This window comes from Sceloporus occidentalis, unplaced genomic scaffold (genome assembly GCF_023333645.1).
Source record: "Sceloporus occidentalis isolate IW3139 unplaced genomic scaffold, rSceOcc1.0.p SCAF_49, whole genome shotgun sequence".
Taxonomy (NCBI): Eukaryota; Metazoa; Chordata; class Lepidosauria; order Squamata; family Phrynosomatidae; genus Sceloporus; species Sceloporus occidentalis.
Window position 1 is genome coordinate 6,624,015 of NW_028317029.1, and position 19,647 is coordinate 6,643,661.

Here is a 19,647-nt window from a genome sequence, read left to right on the forward strand (position 1 = left end):
AATGTGGCCTGGCCCTCTATGGGAAAACGGCCTCTGTCCTGTTCTGCCTGGAGACTGTCATGTATTCCCTACCTGAGCGGCCTTTTATGTTTATGAAGCGTTATTTCTATACAAGTACGGATGTGTCTGTCAGGGGACTGGCGTGCAATTTTAGGGCCAGGATGGTTTTTCAGGGTCACATTTTTATTATAGTTACCTTCTGTATTAAATGACGTAAAGTTATAGCCATCCCTACGTGTCCAGGTAACCACAGAACTTCCGTTCTACTTAGCGGCATCGTTACCGATGGTCCGCTTGCTAGGCTGGTGTGCTTACGGATGCTCTTCACCTTAGTCCGTTAATGGGTTGTGTATGGAAGGCGCGTATAGCGGCCTAAATCTGAAGGAGCTGCGTCTAGCCCTGCCGTCCGGGTTTGGATGCGGCTTTGGTTGTGTTTGCAGTCCAGGCACACATGGCATACCCGGGGTGTTCGTTACGGCTTCGTGTTAAGACTAGGTTACCCAAGTTCTATACACCATTGGAATGTGACCGGAAAGGTGCATGTATATATAATTAACCTTTTGTGCACCGCATTTATAGGATATGAAGATACAGTGGGTAGATATGGGTGCTGATCGTAGTTGTGTGATTATAGCGTGTAGTACAGCATTCCGTGGGCTGCCCCGTGGGCTGCATGGTGACATCAGCTGTGTGTGTTTTGTGACTGGCCGATGGAAATGCAAACTTGCTGAGGACTCTTTTCTCTTTTACTCCTGCAGTGAACCGCAAACATGACTAACACAAGAGGAAAAAGGCGAGGAACCCGTTATATGTTCTCCAGACCCTTCCGTAAACATGGTAAGTCCATCTCACTGGCTGTTTTTGGTCCGCATCCAGTAACTGATCTGCTACATCCCAGTCTTTTTTTTTTTTTATTCTTTTGCTTAAACCCAATAAACGTTAATCATTTTTTTTTTTTACTTTTAGCTGTCAAAAGGAGTCATGTCTGTAGTGCAGTAGTATACTTTGGTAGTATACGGCAGTGCAGAAAGTTTCTGCTTTACTAATGGCAGCTGGGAGACGGTCCTTGATGGGTCTGGACTGTTGTATTTAACGTAAGGGGTGATAATGGTGCAGAACTTCGTTGTCTTCTCACTGCAGAAATAAATGAACTGGTGTGATTAGTTGAGAGATTCAAGTGATTGTCATGGTGACAATCTTTCTCAAACTGACCCAAAAATGTAAAGGAACCATTAATGAAACAGTTGGTCTTTCACAAGTTATGTAGAACGTATTCTTTATAAGCAAAAGTCCATTTTTTTTTATTTATTTTTTGCAAATGTAACGGTGTATCATGACTCGGGGGCCATCTGCTCTCTGGCTAAGATGCGCCCTGACGGTTTCACCAGCAGGTCTGAGCTGGCAGTGCAGAAAGTGCAATGTTTTAAAATGCCCTGCATTTTCTGAAAACTGAAAGGGGAAATTAAATTTGGTTTCTCTGTATTTTCTGCCACTTGCCAGTTTGTGTTTGGTATTAGAGCGGTTGTTCTGTCATGCAAGCCAGCGTTAGCGCTGTCTGGCAGCGAATATCCTCACAAGACATCCAAATAGGTGTTGAACATAAATGCAAAGGTTGGATTTTGCTATGACAGCTGAGTGTGAATTTACGTATGAACATTTCCATTCATTAACATAGTACAGACTAGTACGTTCCCTATAGTCTCCACCAGCCAATGCTGATTTGCACAGGTTATTACAATAAATGGACAAGAAACAATCACTTCTTGTAAACATTTTTAACTATTCATTTGGTGTCTCTTAGGTGTCGTTCCTCTCTCTACATACATGCGCACCTACAAGAAGGGTGATATTGTGGACATAAAGGTAATGTCTATAAGATAATTGGCAAACCCCTCTATAAGCCCTCTCCTGTACTTTACCAATGGCACTGAAAAGCCTGATATGGCAATGAGCTCGCTTTCTTATTAGCTGGGGGGTAGTGAACGGCATTCTGGGATGTATCTCAGGAACAGATAACATAACAGCAAATATGATGGCGTCGTATAGGCTGCTGCATGCTATAGAGGCCAATTTCTATTTTCCGTTAGTGTTGTTGTTTGTAATAAAAGCTCTGCCTAGACCTTGTTTACCAGCTCGTATTGCCATGCAGTGCTGTTAAATGCTCGATGATGATATATCTCCTAACTATTTACGTCAGTAAATATGAGTCTATCATTTCACCGGTTCTGAGAGCATTTTCTAAACAACTTACAAAAAGGCTTTCTTTTGGATCTGTCTGTCGTGCCTGTTTTGTCGTTAACAGAGTTTATGGTGCTATGGGGTGTTTGCATATCAGTATTGAAAATGGTTACTTGATGAATAAACTGTAAATTTCCTTGTAAAATGCTTCTTTAGGGTATGGGCACAATTCAAAAAGGCATGCCCCACAAGTGCTACCACGGCAAGACTGGAAGGATTTACAATGTCACTCAGCATGCTGTAGGAATTATTGTAAACAAGCAGATCAAGTAAGTGCCGCTCCATACCCTGACAATGTAAAAGCCCTTTCACTTTACCATATAGAATTCTGTATGTCTATAATGGCCATTCAGGAGGGCTATAGAAACTCTTCTTAAAACCCAAGCAAATACTGCATATATTTGACTTGTGTCCTGTCAGAGGAAACATTTATTCAAATAACTAGTGATGTGTATGTAACTTCTCCAAAAAGGAAAACATCTGAAAATTACAATGAGCAAAATGTACTGATCTGTGGGTTTACTTAAGTAGACATCTAAGCAGAATATACAGTTCTTCATACAGTAGTGTAGATTAGATTTTACATTTGATGTCAATCATTCAGCCCATCTAGTCTGCCCTTTTTTTTTTTTTTTTTTTTTTTTGCTGGTGGAAAGACTTGGGCTTTACCAAGACCCTCTTGGTAAAGTAAAATCAGGTTTTTCTCATTTTGTTCAAATTATCTACCGTTCTGGAGCAAAATGTCTGTTGCTTTATGTAAATGAAATCCACTTCTGCGTGGACTTTAGTTTGGCTGGATCAGTAACACTGAGCTATTCTATTGTTCTAAGTAATAGATGTGTTTAGTAGATTGAGCTGGGGTAACAGGTGCAATACGTGACTAATGTGCAGTTGTCTGAAAACATGCAAAAACTAGAATTCTCAAACTAATTTTTAATAAAGTAAAGAAAAATGGTGAGGTTCCACTTTAAGTGGTTCATTCAGTTTTCCTAATAACTGAAGCAAAATGCCTTTCTTATTGATTAGATGAGACCGGGTCTTCACTTAGTAGTCACTAAGTAGTCATCTTACGTATTAAACCTGTAGCATCTGTCTGTCGCCACAACCATCTACCTGCTCAGGGAGTGATAGAAGCACATTGCAGGGCATGAGGCTCTTTCACAGTAAAGAAGTTATGTTTCTGCTATCTTAGAACTATGAAGCATCCTAAATAACTTTTTATTAATAGGGGAAGGATTCTTGCCAAGAGAATTAATGTCCGCGTTGAACATATTCGCCACTCAAAGAGCAGAGACAGCTTCCTGCAGCGTGTGAAGGAGAACGAGAACAAGAAAAAGGAAGCCAAGGAGAAAGGAACTTGGGTGGAACTGAAACGTCAGGTGAGTGATCGCTCTGCTGCCTGGTTGCATGCTGTCAGATCTCTCGTGTTTCTAAGTGCTCGTGATTAACTTTTGTTTTCTTTCTTTTGCAGCCCGCTCCACCCAGTGAGGCACATTTTGTTAAAACCTTTGGCAAAGAACCAGAGCTGCTTGAACCAATTCCATACGAATTCATGGCATAATTGTCTTCTATTAAAGACCTCTGTTTTTCGGAAAATGGCCATCGCCTATTTAATTATATTACCCCACATTGGGGTTTACGTGTGAATGATGTTCTAGCCCCAAAGTCTTGCAACTAAAGTCCATTATAGGGACTGTTTCTAGACACCACATCAAACTGTTTATTGGTAGTCACAAGATTGCAAACAACCTGTAGCTTTGCATATGTCATCATTATCTGTTTGCCATGTATTCTCCTGTCCGCAAGTCAGCCAATGTTTCACAAAAAAGGCAGTAGGGAGGAGTCGGGCAACTACAGGCCAGTAAGTCTTACATCAGTAAGGCTTTTGATACTGTGCCACATAGAAGATTTATAAATAAACTGCAATCTCTGAGTTTAGATCCCAATGTTGAATGGATTAGGCAGTGACAGACAACAGAGGGTTACCTCAGGGATCTGCACTTAGACCCATTCTCTTTAATATTTTTATTAGTGGTGTTGCAGAAAGTCTTGATGGAAAGTTATGTCTATTTGCTGACGCCGCAAAAATTTGCAACAGGGTTGATGTTCCTGGAGGGAGAAGCCAAATGGGAAATTTCGGTAAACTGGAAAAATGGTCAGAGCTGTGGCAACTGACATTTATTGTGGATAAATGCAAAGTAATGCATCTAGGGCATAAAAACCCAAGGACAGAGTATAGAATATTTGATACTGTCCTAACCTAAACATGCAAGGAAAGGGATTTAGGAGTAGGCAGACAATGCAGTAGAGCAGCAGGTAATGCAAGCAGAATAGAGAGGTATTAGCAGTAGAAAGAGGGAAGAGCTCATGCCGTTGTACAGATCACTGGTTAGACCTCACTTGGAGTATTGTGTACAGTACTGGAGACCGTATCTCAGGAAGGATATAGAAATGTTGGAGAGAGTGCACAGAAGGGCTACTAAAATGGTTCATGGATTACAGGATAAACCTTACCAGGACAGGTTAAAGGATCCTAACATATATAGCCTTGAAGAAAGATGTGACGGGGATATGATAGAAACATTTAAATACTTAAAGGGAAGCAAGATAAAGGAAGACCAAAAACTGTCTGCGATCTCACCCTAATAAAGTTGGCAACAAATATATAAACATAATATAAATGAGAGGTTTTGGTTGTATGAATTGGCCAAAGCATAATTAAGCTCTAAAGGCAGATAAAGATCAAAATTGCCTAGAGACCCCCAAATTAAATTATCTAAAACTTAAAAAAAAAAAAAAGTATTCTAGCTAAATGATCACTGGTAGACTGTTACCACAGTGATCATATAGCTATGACATTCCCTTTTTAAAAATGGCTGATACTAAATTTTAACCCCATGATCCCTTTGATCATGGTGTTAAATTTAGTCAATGATAGAGGAACTGCAAATATTATTGAAATCAGCCATTTAGCCTGTGCGGTACGTGAGTAACCATCTCATCGCTGGAGCGCCTTGCATTTTTACTGCGAAACTTTTTTGCTGTAAAAGTGATTTATTTTTTTTCTCCCTTTACCATCATTTCTTTGGGATTGTAAGGGGAAAGAATGGTGTGTGTGCTTCTGTGAGTGAATGTATGGAAAGTATGGTGTGTGCTTCTGCGAGTGACTGGTCAGTAATTAGGGTTGAAGCCTTGACGTGGCATTACTGCTCACGTAACAAGTTAAATTATGGCACAAAAAGTACATATTTGCAAAAACTACACCCCTTGGCGCATCATATGAGGGGCTGCATGTGTTTCTAGTACAAACCTGTGCGCAAGACACAAATGAACATCTCGCTATGGTTAGAAAAAACATTTTCTAGCCAAAGCGACATATTCCATCATTATTTGTGCACTCAACTTTTGTCCTAGAAATACATGTAGCCCCTCATTTGAAGCTCCAAGGGGCGTAGTTTCTTGAAAGGTGTACTTTATGTACCCTAATGTAACTTCCCAGATGTCTAAACCACTTTAACTTCAGATATGGCAGATTGGAGAATCTTGTTAAAAATTGTCTTAAAACATTTAGGGGGGTTGCCTGAATTTAGACAGCTCTAGACAGCTGGAAAGTTAAATTACGGTACATAAAGTATATATTTTCAGAAACTACAGCCCTTGGGACATCAAATGAGGGGCTGCATGTATTCGTAGCACAAGACTGGAGTGCGCAAGACATAAATGAACTTGTCGCTTTTAATTAAAAAAAAAATTATTTTTAGAAGTGTGATATTCACTTATTTGTTGTGCACGTCAGATTTGTGATACAAATACAACTTAGACCTCGTTTGCTGCAGCTGGGGTGTAGTTTCTAAAAATATATAGTTTTGTTGGCATGTTTTAACATCCCGGGCAGCAAGAGCTGTTTTAATTGACGGCAGCCATGCATTAAATTTAAAGATGTCTTTTGTGATAGTCTAAGAAATGTAACTTTTAGGTATAAAATACTAGAAAAACTGTTCTCAATTTCCGTTTATTTTAGACCGGTTACCTACTACAAATATTTAACACAGCTTTTGATATTAGAGTTTAGAAAAATAACATTACGAACTAGTTTTTATTGAGTCGGAAGTTAAAAATTACACTTTTTCCCATTTTTGGCTTTATTTTGCAAACCTAATGGGACATACACATATAGAAATGGTATATTTGGAATCTGCTGGGTGTGCTGAAAAAAACCAATATATGGTATAGTTTATTCCCAAGAAATGTACTTCTAAACGCGTTTAAACGTGAGATGCACCAAAATGCTGAAAACCAGCTTAGCACCAGGGTGGGAAATGGCTTAGCAGCCAAGGGGTTAATATCATAGCCTCAAATCCTCCAGTGGTTTCTGATAAAAATGCACTTTTTTTTTCCTCCCCTTCTCTCGGACCAAATGTTAGACACCAAATTAAATATTACCTGCCTGCTAAAACAAACAAACAAAAAAAAAAAAGTCTGCTATGTTGGATCTGTTATCACTTTAAATGCATTGGTCTGTTTCTGTGCTGGTAATAGCACTCATTCCAAACATTCTGGGTCTTCTGCAGAACCAAAATCACTTATTGTCTGTCATGGCTTTTCAGATTCCGGGTGTTTGGGAAATACATGGCCTGTACTAGAATAAAGCATTTTTTAATTGCACCCGAATCCATGCTGGCTTTTTGGGACTATCACCCTCCGGCTGCCTCTACTAAAAGCATGCGTAACGCGCATGCTCTGTAATTGGTTATGTATGAAAACCTTTCCTGTAGCACTTCATTGGGTATGAGGTAGCAAGGGGGGGGGGGCAGTTTCTCCCTTCTAAGGGTGCCTTCTTGGCCTTTCAAGCTCGTTAGTAAAGATTTTATTCTCCCAAATGTAGGCGTTCGCAGCTCATGAAATATACACATTGCTCAGTCTAATAATTACTAATTAACTGTCTTAATGTGTTTCCTTAAGTTTACCAGCTGGGATGAGACTGGGATGCTTTAAATCTAACTTCTCTCCTGCTAGAAAGTTTTTTGTGAATGTTAACTAGTTATTAACCCCCTGTGAGCTCCTCTCCATGCTTCCTCCTTTACCTGCTACTACATAACCGTACCTGCGTTAGGTGGGGGTCATAAACATTGCCTCACGAAGCATGGATGAGTGAATATTCAAAATATGTGGAAAATTTAATTTCCTGGAATCTGTGGCAGCACACAATGGGTTTACGTTTCCTCGTTCCCTTGGAATAGAAGATACGCTCAAGCAATAGCACAGAGACAAGTAATAATTGATTAATTAATTGGTGGTCCCTCCCACACATACCCTATAAAACCCGTTACCCAACAACGGACACCTATAGCAGTGAAAACATTTATTGGGTGGGTATACTTGTGCTGCCACGGATTCCAGGAAATGAAAATGTCAAAAAAGGTAAATTTTCCACTTCCTGTTCATCTGTGGCAGCACACAATGGGACGAGCCCTGCAGTGACAAAGAATACAGGGTGGGAAATCACAAGCAGTTACATCATACTTGCTCCATGGATTACACTCTTGCCAAAGGCTGATCCTTGAGAGGATGCGACATCCAACCTGTAGTGTTTCATAAAGGTAGATGGGGAGGCCCATGTGGCCGCTTTACAGATTTGATCCATCGGTATGTGGTACCTCTCTGCCCACGATGCTGCCGTTGATCTTGTGGAATGAGCTTTTAGTGTTAGAGGAGATTGAATACCTTCCATGGTATAGCCCATCTTGATGGTGTTAACCATCTGGCTAGAGTAGCTTTGCTTGCTCTTTTGCCCTTGTTTTGGCCTTGAAATTGAAGGAAGAGACCTTCTGATAGCCTAAAAGGAGCGTTTTTTTCCAAGTAGGTTACAATGGTTCGTTTCACATCCAAGAGGTGTATATTGTCTTCTTGAGATGGTAGTACTGGAAGTATGATCTCCTGATTTAGATTCTCGACTGACAGAATTTTAGGCAAAAATCCTTAAAAAAAAGAAAGCCCTTGATCAATTAAGGCTGACCTCTCATGTACCATGCCGTCAATTGCAGTCTGTTCAGGTCTGGGTGGAACATCCCTGATTGAAGAAGCAGATCCTTGGAGATCGGCAGCTTCCACAACACCCCGCTCGAAAGCGTCAATGCGAGCTGAAACCATGCCCGACGGGGCCAGTATGGGAGAATAGCGATTGCTCTGGCGTTCTCTGTCTGAATCTTCTTCAGTACCTTTAGAATGAGAGGGATAGGAGGGAATACATAAATGAAGATTAGCAGATGAAATTCAATGTAGATAAATGTAAAGTTATGCACTTCGGGGTAGCGAATGCACAAGCAACCTACACCCTAAACAGTAGTGAATTAGGGGTAACGACAAGAAGGATTTGGGAATTGTTATAGACAACAAACTAGGCAACAATGTGCAATGTCAGTCTGCGGTTGCTAAGGCCAGTAAGGTATTGTCGTGTATAAAAAGGGGCATCAAGTCGCGGGATAAAGATATAATTTTGCCTCTGTATAAATCAATGGTAAGGCTGCACCTTGAATATACTGTGCAATTTTGGGCACCTATTCTAAAGAAGGATATCATAGCACTAGAAAGGGTGCAGAGGCAGACTACAAAATTAATAAAAGGAATGGAGCACAATAGTTATGAAGAAAGGTTAACAAATTTAAATCTGTTTAGTTTAGAAAAACGTCGATGATAACATTATATAAATATATTCGGGGCCAATACAAACCATTGTGTGGAAATCTGTTCATAAACAGGACTATGCATGGGACACGTGGTCATGCGTTCGTATTAGAACATAAATGAAGATTAGATTCCAGTTGATTGATAGACTGTCTATGAAGGTCGGAGTGTCTTTCCTCGATAGTGAGCAGAAGCGGGACAGCTTCGAGTTCTGGCGAGTGGCCATCGCGTCTAGTTCTGGCGTGCCCCATCTGGATGTTATAAGGGAGAAAACTCTGGAAATCAGTTCCCACTCGCCTGGGAGCATGGTATTTCTGCTTAACCAGTCTGCTGCCACATTCAACAACCCCTTGATGTGGACAGCTGAGAGGGAGAGAAGATTGATATCCGCACACTCTGCAGCAACCTGCTCCTTCTTCCGCCTTGTTTGTTTATGTAGTATGCTGCCGGTAAATTGTCCGTCTGGACTTGGGCTGCCCTGTGAAAGAGAAGGTCTTTGAAATGAAACAGTGCTAGCTTGATAGCTTTCAACTCTCTCAAGTTGGATGAGAGTCTTGCTTCCGCCGGTTTCCATTTCTGTTGGACCCAGGCTTTCATAGTGTGGGCTCCCCAGCCTTTCGCCGAGGCATCGGTAGTCAGGACTATGGGTTGGGAGTAAACGAGAGACCTGCCGTTTGGAAATCTTTCTGGTGTCAACCACCATCTGAGATCCTTCTTCAGAGGGACAGGGATTACCATCATGCCATCCAGGGTGTCCTGCTCCCTGTTCCATGATCTCAGGATATGATCTTGTAGCGACCTGATGTGCGCTCTTCCCCATGGTACTACTTCCAGTGCTGATGTGAGCAGGCCGAGGACTCTCATCGCCTCTCTGATAGTACATTCGTTGAGGAATATAAGGTGGTTCACAGACTGCCTGATATTCGTGCTTCTTTCGCTGGAGAGAAGAAGTCTCATAGACTGAGAATTTATGACAAAGCCTAGGTAAGTTATCTTTGTTGTGGGAAGAAGTTGCGATTTCTTGTAATTTATTAGAAATCCGTGATCCTGCAGAACCTGAATAGTAAGCTGCAAATGGAGATCTAGCGTTTGCTTCGTTGGGGCTTATAAGATATAAGGAAGCCAATAAAGAATGCAAAAAGGTGATTAGATGGGCTAAACTAGAAAATGAGAGGGTGATTGCCAAAGAGAGCAAAACTAACCCCAAAAAATTCTTTAAGTACATCAATTCTAAAAAAAAAACAAAAAATGAAAACGTAGGTTCATTAAAAACAGAGAGGGGAGTGTTGGTTAAGGAGGACCAGGAAAAAGCAGAAACTTTAAATGACTATTTTTCCTCAGTATATATTAAGGAGGAACCTATGGCAATGGATATACATAGGACCACTGAGAAAAATTTTCAGTCAAACTGTGAGTGGATGGCTCAGGACAAGGTGCTGTAGCAACTAAAGAAAATTAATGTTAACAAAGCTCCAGGGTCTGACGGTATTCACCCACGAGTACTTAAAGAGCTGAGACAGGAGATAAGTGAACCTCTGTTTCTAATCTTTCAGGATTCTTTTCTTTCAAGAATTGTACCAGAGGATTGGAGGAAGGCAGATGTGGTTCCTATTTTCAAAAAGGGTTCAAACTCTGTGCCCGGAAATTATAGACCTGTGAGCTTAACTTCTGTGGCTGGGAAAGTATTTGAAGGGCTGTTTAGGGATAATATTCAGGAATTCATTGGGAAGAACAATATTATTAACAATAATCAGCATGGTTTTATGAAACATAGGTCCTGTCAAACTAATTTAATTGCATTCTATGAAGAAGTAATTAGAAGTGTTGATCAGGGTGTTGCAGTGGAAGTAATCTACTTGGATTTTGCCAAGGCGTTTGACACGGTTCCACACAATAGATTAGTATTCAAACTGAAGGAAATTGGTCTAGATGCAAATTCTTGTTCTTGGGTAGAACATTGGCTTAGAGATAGAGAACAGAGAGTTGTTATAAATGGTAAATTTTCAAGCTGGTCAAAAGTGGTAAGTGGTGTCCCTCAGGGTTCTGTTCTGGGACCAATTTTATTTAACATATTTATAAATGACCTGGCAGTAGGCGTTGAAAGTCGTGTTGCTGTGTTTGCAGATGACACTAAACTAGGTAAAGTTATACAGGGCGAGCAGGATATTACTGTGCTGCAGAGGGATCTAGATAGACTGGGGGACTGGGCAAACAAATGGCAGATGAAATTCAATGTAGATAAATGTAAAGTTATGCACTTCGGGGTAGCGAATGCACAAGCAACCTACACCCTAAACAGTAGTGAATTAGGGGTAACGACAAGAAGGATTTGGGAATTGTTATAGACAACAAACTAGGCAACAATGTGCAATGTCAGTCTGCGGTTGCTAAGGCCAGTAAGGTATTGTCGTGTATAAAAAGGGGCATCAAGTCGCGGGATAAAGATATAATTTTGCCTCTGTATAAATCAATGGTAAGGCTGCACCTTGAATATACTGTGCAATTTTGGGCACCTATTCTAAAGAAGGATATCATAGCACTAGAAAGGGTGCAGAGGCAGACTACAAAATTAATAAAAGGAATGGAGCACAATAGTTATGAAGAAAGGTTAACAAATTTAAATCTGTTTAGTTTAGAAAAACGTCGATGATAACATTATATAAATATATTCGGGGCCAATACAAACCACTGTGTGGAAATCTGTTCATAAACAGGACTATGCATGGGACACGTGGTCATGCGTTCGTATTAGAAAGGAGATTTAGACTAAAGCAGAGGAAAGGGTTTTTTACAGTAAGGACAAAAAGGATGTGGAATTCTCTGCCTGCAGAGGTAGTTTTATCGGAGTCTGTACAGATGTTTAAACTGCAACTGGATGGATACCTGGAAAAACATAATACTCAGGGATATAATCTTTAATTATGGGGAAACAGCTTATTGATCCAAGGAGAAATCTGACTGCCATTTTGGGGTCAAGAAGGATTTTTTTTCCCTGGTTCGTGCAAAATTGGAAAGAGTGAAACCGGGGTTTTTTTTGCCTTCTTTTGGATCAACAGCAACAAATTAACAGATATAGGAGAGGCTGAACTTGATGGACGCATGACTTTTTTCAGCCTATGTAACTATGTCTTTGAGCTGTGGCCCAAATAAAGATGAGGGATGAAAAGGAAGAGACACAAAGTTGTTCTTTGATGGAATGTCTCCTTCCCACTGTTTGATCCAAAGGGATCTCCTCGTCGCGTTGGCCAGGGCCATGGACCTAGATGAAAATTTAAGGACATCCAAGGGGGCATCACAAAGAAAATCAGCAGCTGTCTTCATGATAGAGATATTACTCATGATTTCTTGCCTTGGCACCCCCTCTTCCACATCCTGGGCAAGATGGGTTAGCCATATACAGAGTGCCCTGGCCACTGGTATATAGGTGCCACTGCCATATAGGTTTTCTTGCATAGCGAGTCTGCCTTCCTCTCCATTGGGTCTGGAAGCATGCATGACTCGTCAGAGGGAAAGAAAGACTTTTTAGCCAGTTCCGCTGCTGCAATATCCACTTTCGGTGGGTTCTCCCAGTGCGAACATGCCCCTGGATTCAATTTATAGATGGTCTTGAACTTCGCCCCCGGATCTGTTCTTTTCTCGGGTTTCTCCCAATCCTTTTCACACCAACCAGAGATTAAGTGGTGCGCAGGAAACGCTTTACCTTTGTTACAGGGAAAATAAAATAGCTGTTCTCTAACAGGCTTGTTAGACACGTCTCTATCCGACTCCAGTACACCCTTAACAGCCGAGATAAGCTTAGGCACTTCGTCCTTATGCAGTAGGTAAAGGTTATCTGGGGCTTCGTCATCTGAATCCTCAGAGTCTGATCGCACAGTGGCACTAGATTCCGTAGATCTGTGACTAACGGAAGGCTTGTTTTTCTTATTTTCTGTCATGGAGGACACCACTTCTTGGAAAGTGCTAGTCAGTTGCTCTTTAAACCAGTCTAAGAACATCCCAGGCTCCATCTGGGCTGGTTGTTCTGTAGACATACATCCTGCACATTTATCCTGAGCCCAGGATTCAGGCAAGGGCTGGGAGCAATTCAAAAAGGCCTGGACTGTCTCTTCCTTTTTTCCCCTGGACTGGACATCCTAAGAGGAAAGAGGAGACAGTAAATCACAATCAGAGTAAAAAAACACAAAGTGATAAGGGAAAGAGAGGGACTCCAAGTCCCACTACCTGCCAACACCCTCAGATCTGCTGCCCCGGCTGAGTGTGAGCTCAGAATGGCTGCGGAATGCAAATCTCCCGCCCGCAGATGGAGCTTTGCGCATGCGTATAACAGCCCCATGGCCACTGCGAATGCGCCCGGCAGCCCGCGCTCACCGAAATCAGCCCGCGTCCTTATCCCTGCCGAACCGCCGGGAAGCTCAGACATGAGGGGACTGACCTACCTCCTGAACAGGAGAAGGGATCCTTGGCACACCCGATGTCAATCACTCTGTTATAGGTAACTGGGTGGTGAGCTGGCTGAAGGACCAGGAAAACTCCCGGTTTACGGCCGCATAAACACTCTCCTGCCCCAGGGACTAAGCGAACGCCCTGTATAGAGGCTACCTGTCCCTGTCTCTATTTCTGTTCCTAGAAGAGAAAAAATACAGGTGTCCGTTGTTGGGTAACGGGTTTTATAGGGTATGTGTGGGAGGGACCACCAATTAATTAATCAATTATTACTTGTCTCTGTGCTATCGCTTGAGTGTATCTTCTATTCCAAGGGAACGAGGAAACGTTAACCCATTGTGTGCTGCCACGGATGAACAGGAAGTGGGAATTTTCACGGCTTTAAAATGGAGGAGAATGTTAAGTGACTTAACACGGATGTAAGCTGCAGCATGGGGTCCTGAAGCTCAATATAAATGTGAGCTAAAGTACAGACGGTGAAAATCTGGAAAGGAAAGCCGGTCGGACGGTATATCGGTGTTCTGTATAAACAGAGAAGCTACCGTGGAACTAACCGCTTACATCACATTCGGGTGGATGACGTCGGACTCGCACACGTCTGTTCTGGTCCCGAGGGTGTAGCGGACAGTGCTGCTCGCGCTTGGATGTCTGTATTCTGATTAAATGCCAATGTCTATAGTGGGATTAAGCGCTGTTACTTCTGTCGTTTGTTATGCTTTCTCTGGGGATTCGGTGATATTTGTTACTCTTCTTGGCTAAAGAACCTCGTTCCAGGAGTTCGTTTCCAAATATTATTACAACACATGTTACTGGGTCTTGTGAAAAGATTTCCTGAATTAGCCTCAGTCTGCGTAAGTAGATAATTCCCTGCTTGCATAGTAACGGGTGTTTAGATAGCTGTGCTGATAAGGCTGTAACGGTATCGTTTGTCAGTATTAAGCGACTACCCCATCGCATTAACATATATGTAGTCCGTGTTGCATTCGTCCTGAGCGGTTCTGTTGAATGTGTGTCGGTACAGACGCCTGCTGCTGCAGCACAAACTTACGTTTTTTCTGATAAAGCCTGAAGTCCCAAGAAAAGAATTCCGCTACTTGCAGATCTGGAGGGTACTATTGTTATCGAACTGGCTTTACCTGATCAGATGCTGCACAGACCTGATTCTCCAGGGCAATGCTGGCGGTTTATGGCTGAACTATTTTACTGTTTTCCGCGTCATGAAAATGTGCCTATGGTATATGATGGCTCAGAACATGATTAAAGGAGCGGTGTGAGGGCCGTGCACACCGCTACCCAACGGTTCCTGGCTGCAGGCGATTACCTGCATCTGAGGCAGTCCTTGGGAACCATCATCCACCCGTGTAATGACATGATGAATGGAAATGAATGGAAGCCTGCAATTAAACGTGAGGCTCCATTCATGGCGAAGTGAGGACTGCTGATTGGTCAGAGACTGATCAGCAGCCTTAAAACCGTAAAAGAAAACAAATAATATAAAAATGGTAGTTGCAGCAATCAATGCATGGAGTAGGCAGCCTAAAGCGGCCGCCTGCTACGCTGCCATTAAATATAGAAGAATATAAAGAAAAGGCGTGCAGGGCGCCAGCGGATCTATCATTATTGCTGATCCCACCCCCCTCCCCCTAAACCGGATGTATAGTATTTAGTATATAGCATGCTCTATTCCGTGTGCTGTCGTGCAGTAAAATAAGCGTGTCATGTAGCGTGCCCTGTGCATGTCGGGGGTGTTTCTGTATTCCGGGGATGCGGCTGAATACACGCAGTGGGTTTCGCTGCCGTCTCTGGCATGTAATCGGCGCAAACAATCCTTAAAGGTGAAAAGGGAATGGACATGTTCCTTTTTTGAGGACTTATCATCTACAAACGGTAATAAAAGGAGGCTCTATCTGTCCCTGAAAAATATAGAATTTGTGCCGGTGCAAGAAAAATCACAAAGGAGAACAATGTAAAAATGCGAAAAAGCCCCAGGTTTTGGGGTACAAAATACCCTCAGTAAAGAAGGGGTTAAAATAAGTAGGCACGATATTGTTTGAAAGCTTATTTTTCATGAGATACTAGTAAATAAAATGACAATACTTGTTCCTGAATACGCGCTGAGGGAAGGTCGGTGCTTGCAGGTCTCATTCTCGGTCACTGTTACAATATGACGTCATCAACAAGGTCGTTAGACCATATACAGCAATGTACCGGGGAAGCGGTGTATTCCCAGAGGGCTATTCCCGCCTCTCGTCCCCGAGCGGATCCCCGGCTATTCTATCTCCCAGCTGTGATGACGAGCGGCGGGCAGCGCGTCACCGTGCGTAATGCTGCCGGCCCCCCGAGCCGTCCTCATTGCCTTTTCCGGCTGAGAGGCGGCAGCCCGGCCCCGGCAGGCAGTCCTAGCGCGCAGCCTTTAAAAGCCACGGAGCATGGTGAGCAGCGAGCGTTCCCAGCCGCTGCATGCCGGTGATCGGTCACTGATAGCGGACCTCAGCACTTACATCACCTGCGGCTACATTACCGTTACAAGCATCCCCGCGTCAGACACACCGTGAGCGGCACAAACTCCGCCCGGAGCTCGCTCCACGTACACGGTCCGTGCCCGGCGGGAGGCGGATGAGTGTCGCTGCGTGATCCGGAGAGCTGGGATCCGCTCCTCTGTTCCCATGCGTCTGCCGAACATGTCCGGTAACTTCCTGCTCGCGCCCATCCCGGAGACCGCGGACTACTTCACCGTCAGGGATATTAAAATAACCGTGTTCGGGGCAAGCGGCGTGGGGAAAACCGGTAAGTGACCCGGCCTGAGTGACAACACCCGGTCATCGCATCGGGGGGGGGGGGGGGCAAACAATGCAGGTGATCGAGTAGATCCCAACTCTGCATCCTGATCATCCTTACAACATACTAAACAATCCAGTGCTTTATCCATTGCCCCGGAGATCGGTTCGGTAACTCGCTGCCTGCACTGGTTTGGAAGTTTTGTGATTCTGTAGAATAGTAAAATTGGTGATCAAGGACCGTGAGAGGATGGAGAATTTACTAAAAAGATAAAGCCACAGAGGCTTTGGGGACCTCAGCGGTCTCTTTTACAGATGAAGAAATTACTGAGATTGCAAAACCTGTTTGATAGATGAATCTCCATATAACGCCGTCCGGTATTATTGCTATATAAAGTTATTGCTGGGTACATTTTATATCAGCTGGGGAGTGTGTGTGTGTGTGTGTGTGTATATATATATATATATATTAACCATTTATTTATAAAGCACCAGCAGAAGTGATATGAACATATAGCTTTGCTTCTCAGTATAGCTGGTGTGTGTGTATATATATACCGGTGTTTATATAGTGCCTGCTGTACATCCGGTTACGGCAGTCGGTTTTCGGCATTTGTTGGCAGCTCCACTCGATGGGTCATCGATCTCAGACGAGACGAGGACTGATTCATTGGTTATATCGGGAAAGGTGGGCAGACTAGACGGCTGACGGTCACATTCTGTTTCTATGGCGTTGATGTCGGTGTTCTTTGGCTGCGCTGTATCCTCTGTGGGACCGATCTGCCGCGTGTCCGTAACCGGAACGTTAGCCAGCGATGCCTCGGAGTCTATGAGTCTGCCGGCTCGGACTCTGATTGCTGACACCGGGTTCGACTTCTCAACGTTCCAAAGGAGTGATCTATAAATAACACTTTGTATAAGATGCTGTTTTGGATATACATATCTGGGAACTTCCAGGTCTTGACCCTGAATTGCAGGGTTTTTTGCTGCCAGTATGTTATGGTTGATATCCCTGCTTGAATTCAGGTGACTCACTTAAGTGTATCTTTAAACAACGACAAGTCAAGGTTTCCAAAAGGACCTCTGCTAAAACCATTTGTGTTAATACATAGCATCTTCTCGAGTTATTAAAGGGTAAAGGCAATCTTGAACATCAGAATATATAAAGGGTAAAGGCAATCGCTTTTAGAATTTTGTGCGACTTGATAGATCTAACTGGAGGCTTCCACGAGGCACCTAAACGGCACGTACAGCATTTTATGTTTCATCCTAACTTTTTTCTTCTCTGAACTGAAATCCAACCCGGTTTATTTTTTTTTTTTTTCCCATCCAGCAATGATTGTCCGTTTCCTTACAAAGCGATTCATCGGCGACTATGAAGCCAATACCGGTGAGTGAATATTCTGATGAGCCAAGAAATCAAATAAAAAAATAAATAAATATAAATATATATATATCTATGGTACAGGAAATAAAATGTATATGTCTGATCACACAGGAAACCTTTACTCCAGACTGGTAGTCATTGAAGGAGAACAGACATCTCTGCAGATCCAAGACACACCTGGCTGCATGAAGGTACATCTATCCATAAAATATACTGATCGTGGCAAGCTTTATAATTCTATGTTCTTGAAGGCTATACCTCCTGATGCACGAGGCTTCTACGGGCGCTTTGGGTTGAGTTGGGGACACCTGGTGCCTACTGGCTACACAAATGGTTTTATATTTACTTTGGCCAATAGGACCGGTCTGAGCTCTTCGAGGAGAGGAAGGAAAGGGGCAGATGGATATTTTCTCTCCAATTAGATCACAGACTTTGTATTTAGTTGAATTCCCTCTAAGACGATTAGATAGATTTTGTATTTTATGCTAGCGGGCTTCCTATACTGTTGATAAGCAACTGAACTATTTCATGTAATACTAAATGGTATTTTAATGGCCACCCCCCCCCCAACTCACCACTGAATATTTTTCATGCATGTTGGGTGGTCAAAATCTGGGACACGCGGTCCCACTTTTGTCGGGCCAAGGGGATGCGTGCTTTCCAGTGCGTCTCCATTCATGCGCCACTTCAGGGATGTGATGGCATACCTTGGCACCAATGAACATCTGCCCCACTAGAGGTTATATCACCAGGAACCTTACGTGATCCTTAGTAAGCAGTCATCTGCGGAAAATATTGTGGAATTTTGTTGTTGATGTTCATATATTTATATGTTTTGTTACAATATGTTAGGATAATAGTAACAGTTCTGTAAATGGTTTGGTTGCAGGTGGAAGAAGATCTGCTACCGGCTGCAGACACGTTAAGGTGTGTTCAGTGGGCTGAAGGCTTCCTCCTTGTGTACTCCATCACAGACCACAAGAGCTACGAATACGTTCGTCATCTTCACCAGCACATCCGGAAAGTGCATTCAGACTCTAAGATACCAATCATTATAGTAGCCAACAAAGGAGACCTTCTCCACGTGCGCCGGGTTCCATCAGACTCTGGAATACAGCTGGCCAACGAACTGGGCTGCTCTTTTGTGGAAATCTCGACCAGTGAGAGCTGTCAGGACGTTTGTGATACGTTCCATCATCTGTGTAAGGAGATCAGTAAAGTACAATCTGCAAGTACCGGAGAAAGGAGAAGAGGCTCTGTTATCCCTCGACCGAAGTCGCCCAACATGCAAGACTTAAAGAGACGGTTCAAACAAGCGTTATCTCCAAAAGTCAAAGCTTCCTCAACGGTGGCCTAGAAGTCATACGATGACAGAGTAGACGCTATATTTTGTTTATTAGAGTAATTTATTTATTTTTTATGGACGTTGGCACTTGTGAGCGGGTGGGTTTCTACTAATGTTAAATTATATTTGACCTTGTTTGTCAAAATAATCAATTTTAAACCTTGTTTGTGTACTTATGCATTTGCACTTTCCAGCAAACCAGCGCTAGAGGAATGTGGTACGTAGAAGGTTCTAAGAAGGGTGACTTTAACCATTTACAAACCCTGCACCCCCTCTGGTTCTTTAAGGTTTAAGGGGCTACCGTGATTTTGGGACTCTGTTGACTTCCCAAGTATTCTAGACTGTTTAATGAGTTTGGCTGACATACTTTTTATGGAATGTTAATATGTAGACTGACTTCGATAGCCAAGACCTATTTCTTTCACTTGTGCATTCCTTGGATTTTGTATCAATTATTTTTGGAATCAACATAATCCAGATGTCAGAGATGGCACCCGTCCAGTGCTGTCGGTGCGTGGCTTCGTATAGCCAGACAAAGCGGGGGGGGGGGGGGGGGGGACTTTTTCTAGAAGTATCTACGTTTATATCTGAGCCATATTTGTAATTGGTTTGGCAGAGATAAGATTTAATAAAATAGAATAGAATGCTTCTCTAAACCTTCATCTCTCCAGCTTTACAGTACCTTTTTTAAATCTTCCTTTTTTTTATATCAATAAAATATTGAAGTGTAAAAGGTTTTTTTCTTTAATGTATGGCAACATTGTTAAATGATG

The 19,647-nt window shown here is 42.7% G+C and overlaps 2 protein-coding genes and 1 non-coding gene across 3 annotated transcripts; all 3 read left to right on the forward strand.

The window, feature by feature from the left end:
- Positions 1-756: 756 nt before the first annotated feature.
- Positions 757-3,799, forward strand: LOC149288971 (large ribosomal subunit protein eL21-like). The gene is made up of 5 exons (XM_089491257.1): positions 757-837; positions 1,802-1,863; positions 2,395-2,507; positions 3,467-3,617; positions 3,710-3,799. The coding sequence occupies exons 1-5, from the start codon at positions 771-773 to the stop codon at positions 3,797-3,799; spliced, it is 483 nt and encodes a 160-aa protein (XP_089347383.1). The 5' UTR covers positions 757-770.
- LOC149288972 (small nucleolar RNA SNORA27) lies at positions 2,537-2,669 on the forward strand. Its single transcript, XR_016277393.1, has one exon. It is a non-coding gene; the product is annotated as a small nucleolar RNA SNORA27 (small nucleolar RNA).
- Positions 3,800-16,031: 12,232 nt separating the features above from the next.
- On the forward strand, positions 16,032-18,886 carry LOC149288973 (ras-like protein family member 11A). The gene is made up of 4 exons (XM_089491212.1): positions 16,032-16,152; positions 17,476-17,532; positions 17,641-17,720; positions 18,419-18,886. Exons 1-4 carry the CDS (start codon positions 16,032-16,034, stop codon positions 18,884-18,886), a joined length of 726 nt encoding a protein of 241 aa, XP_089347338.1.
- The last annotated feature ends 761 nt before the right edge of the window (positions 18,887-19,647 follow it).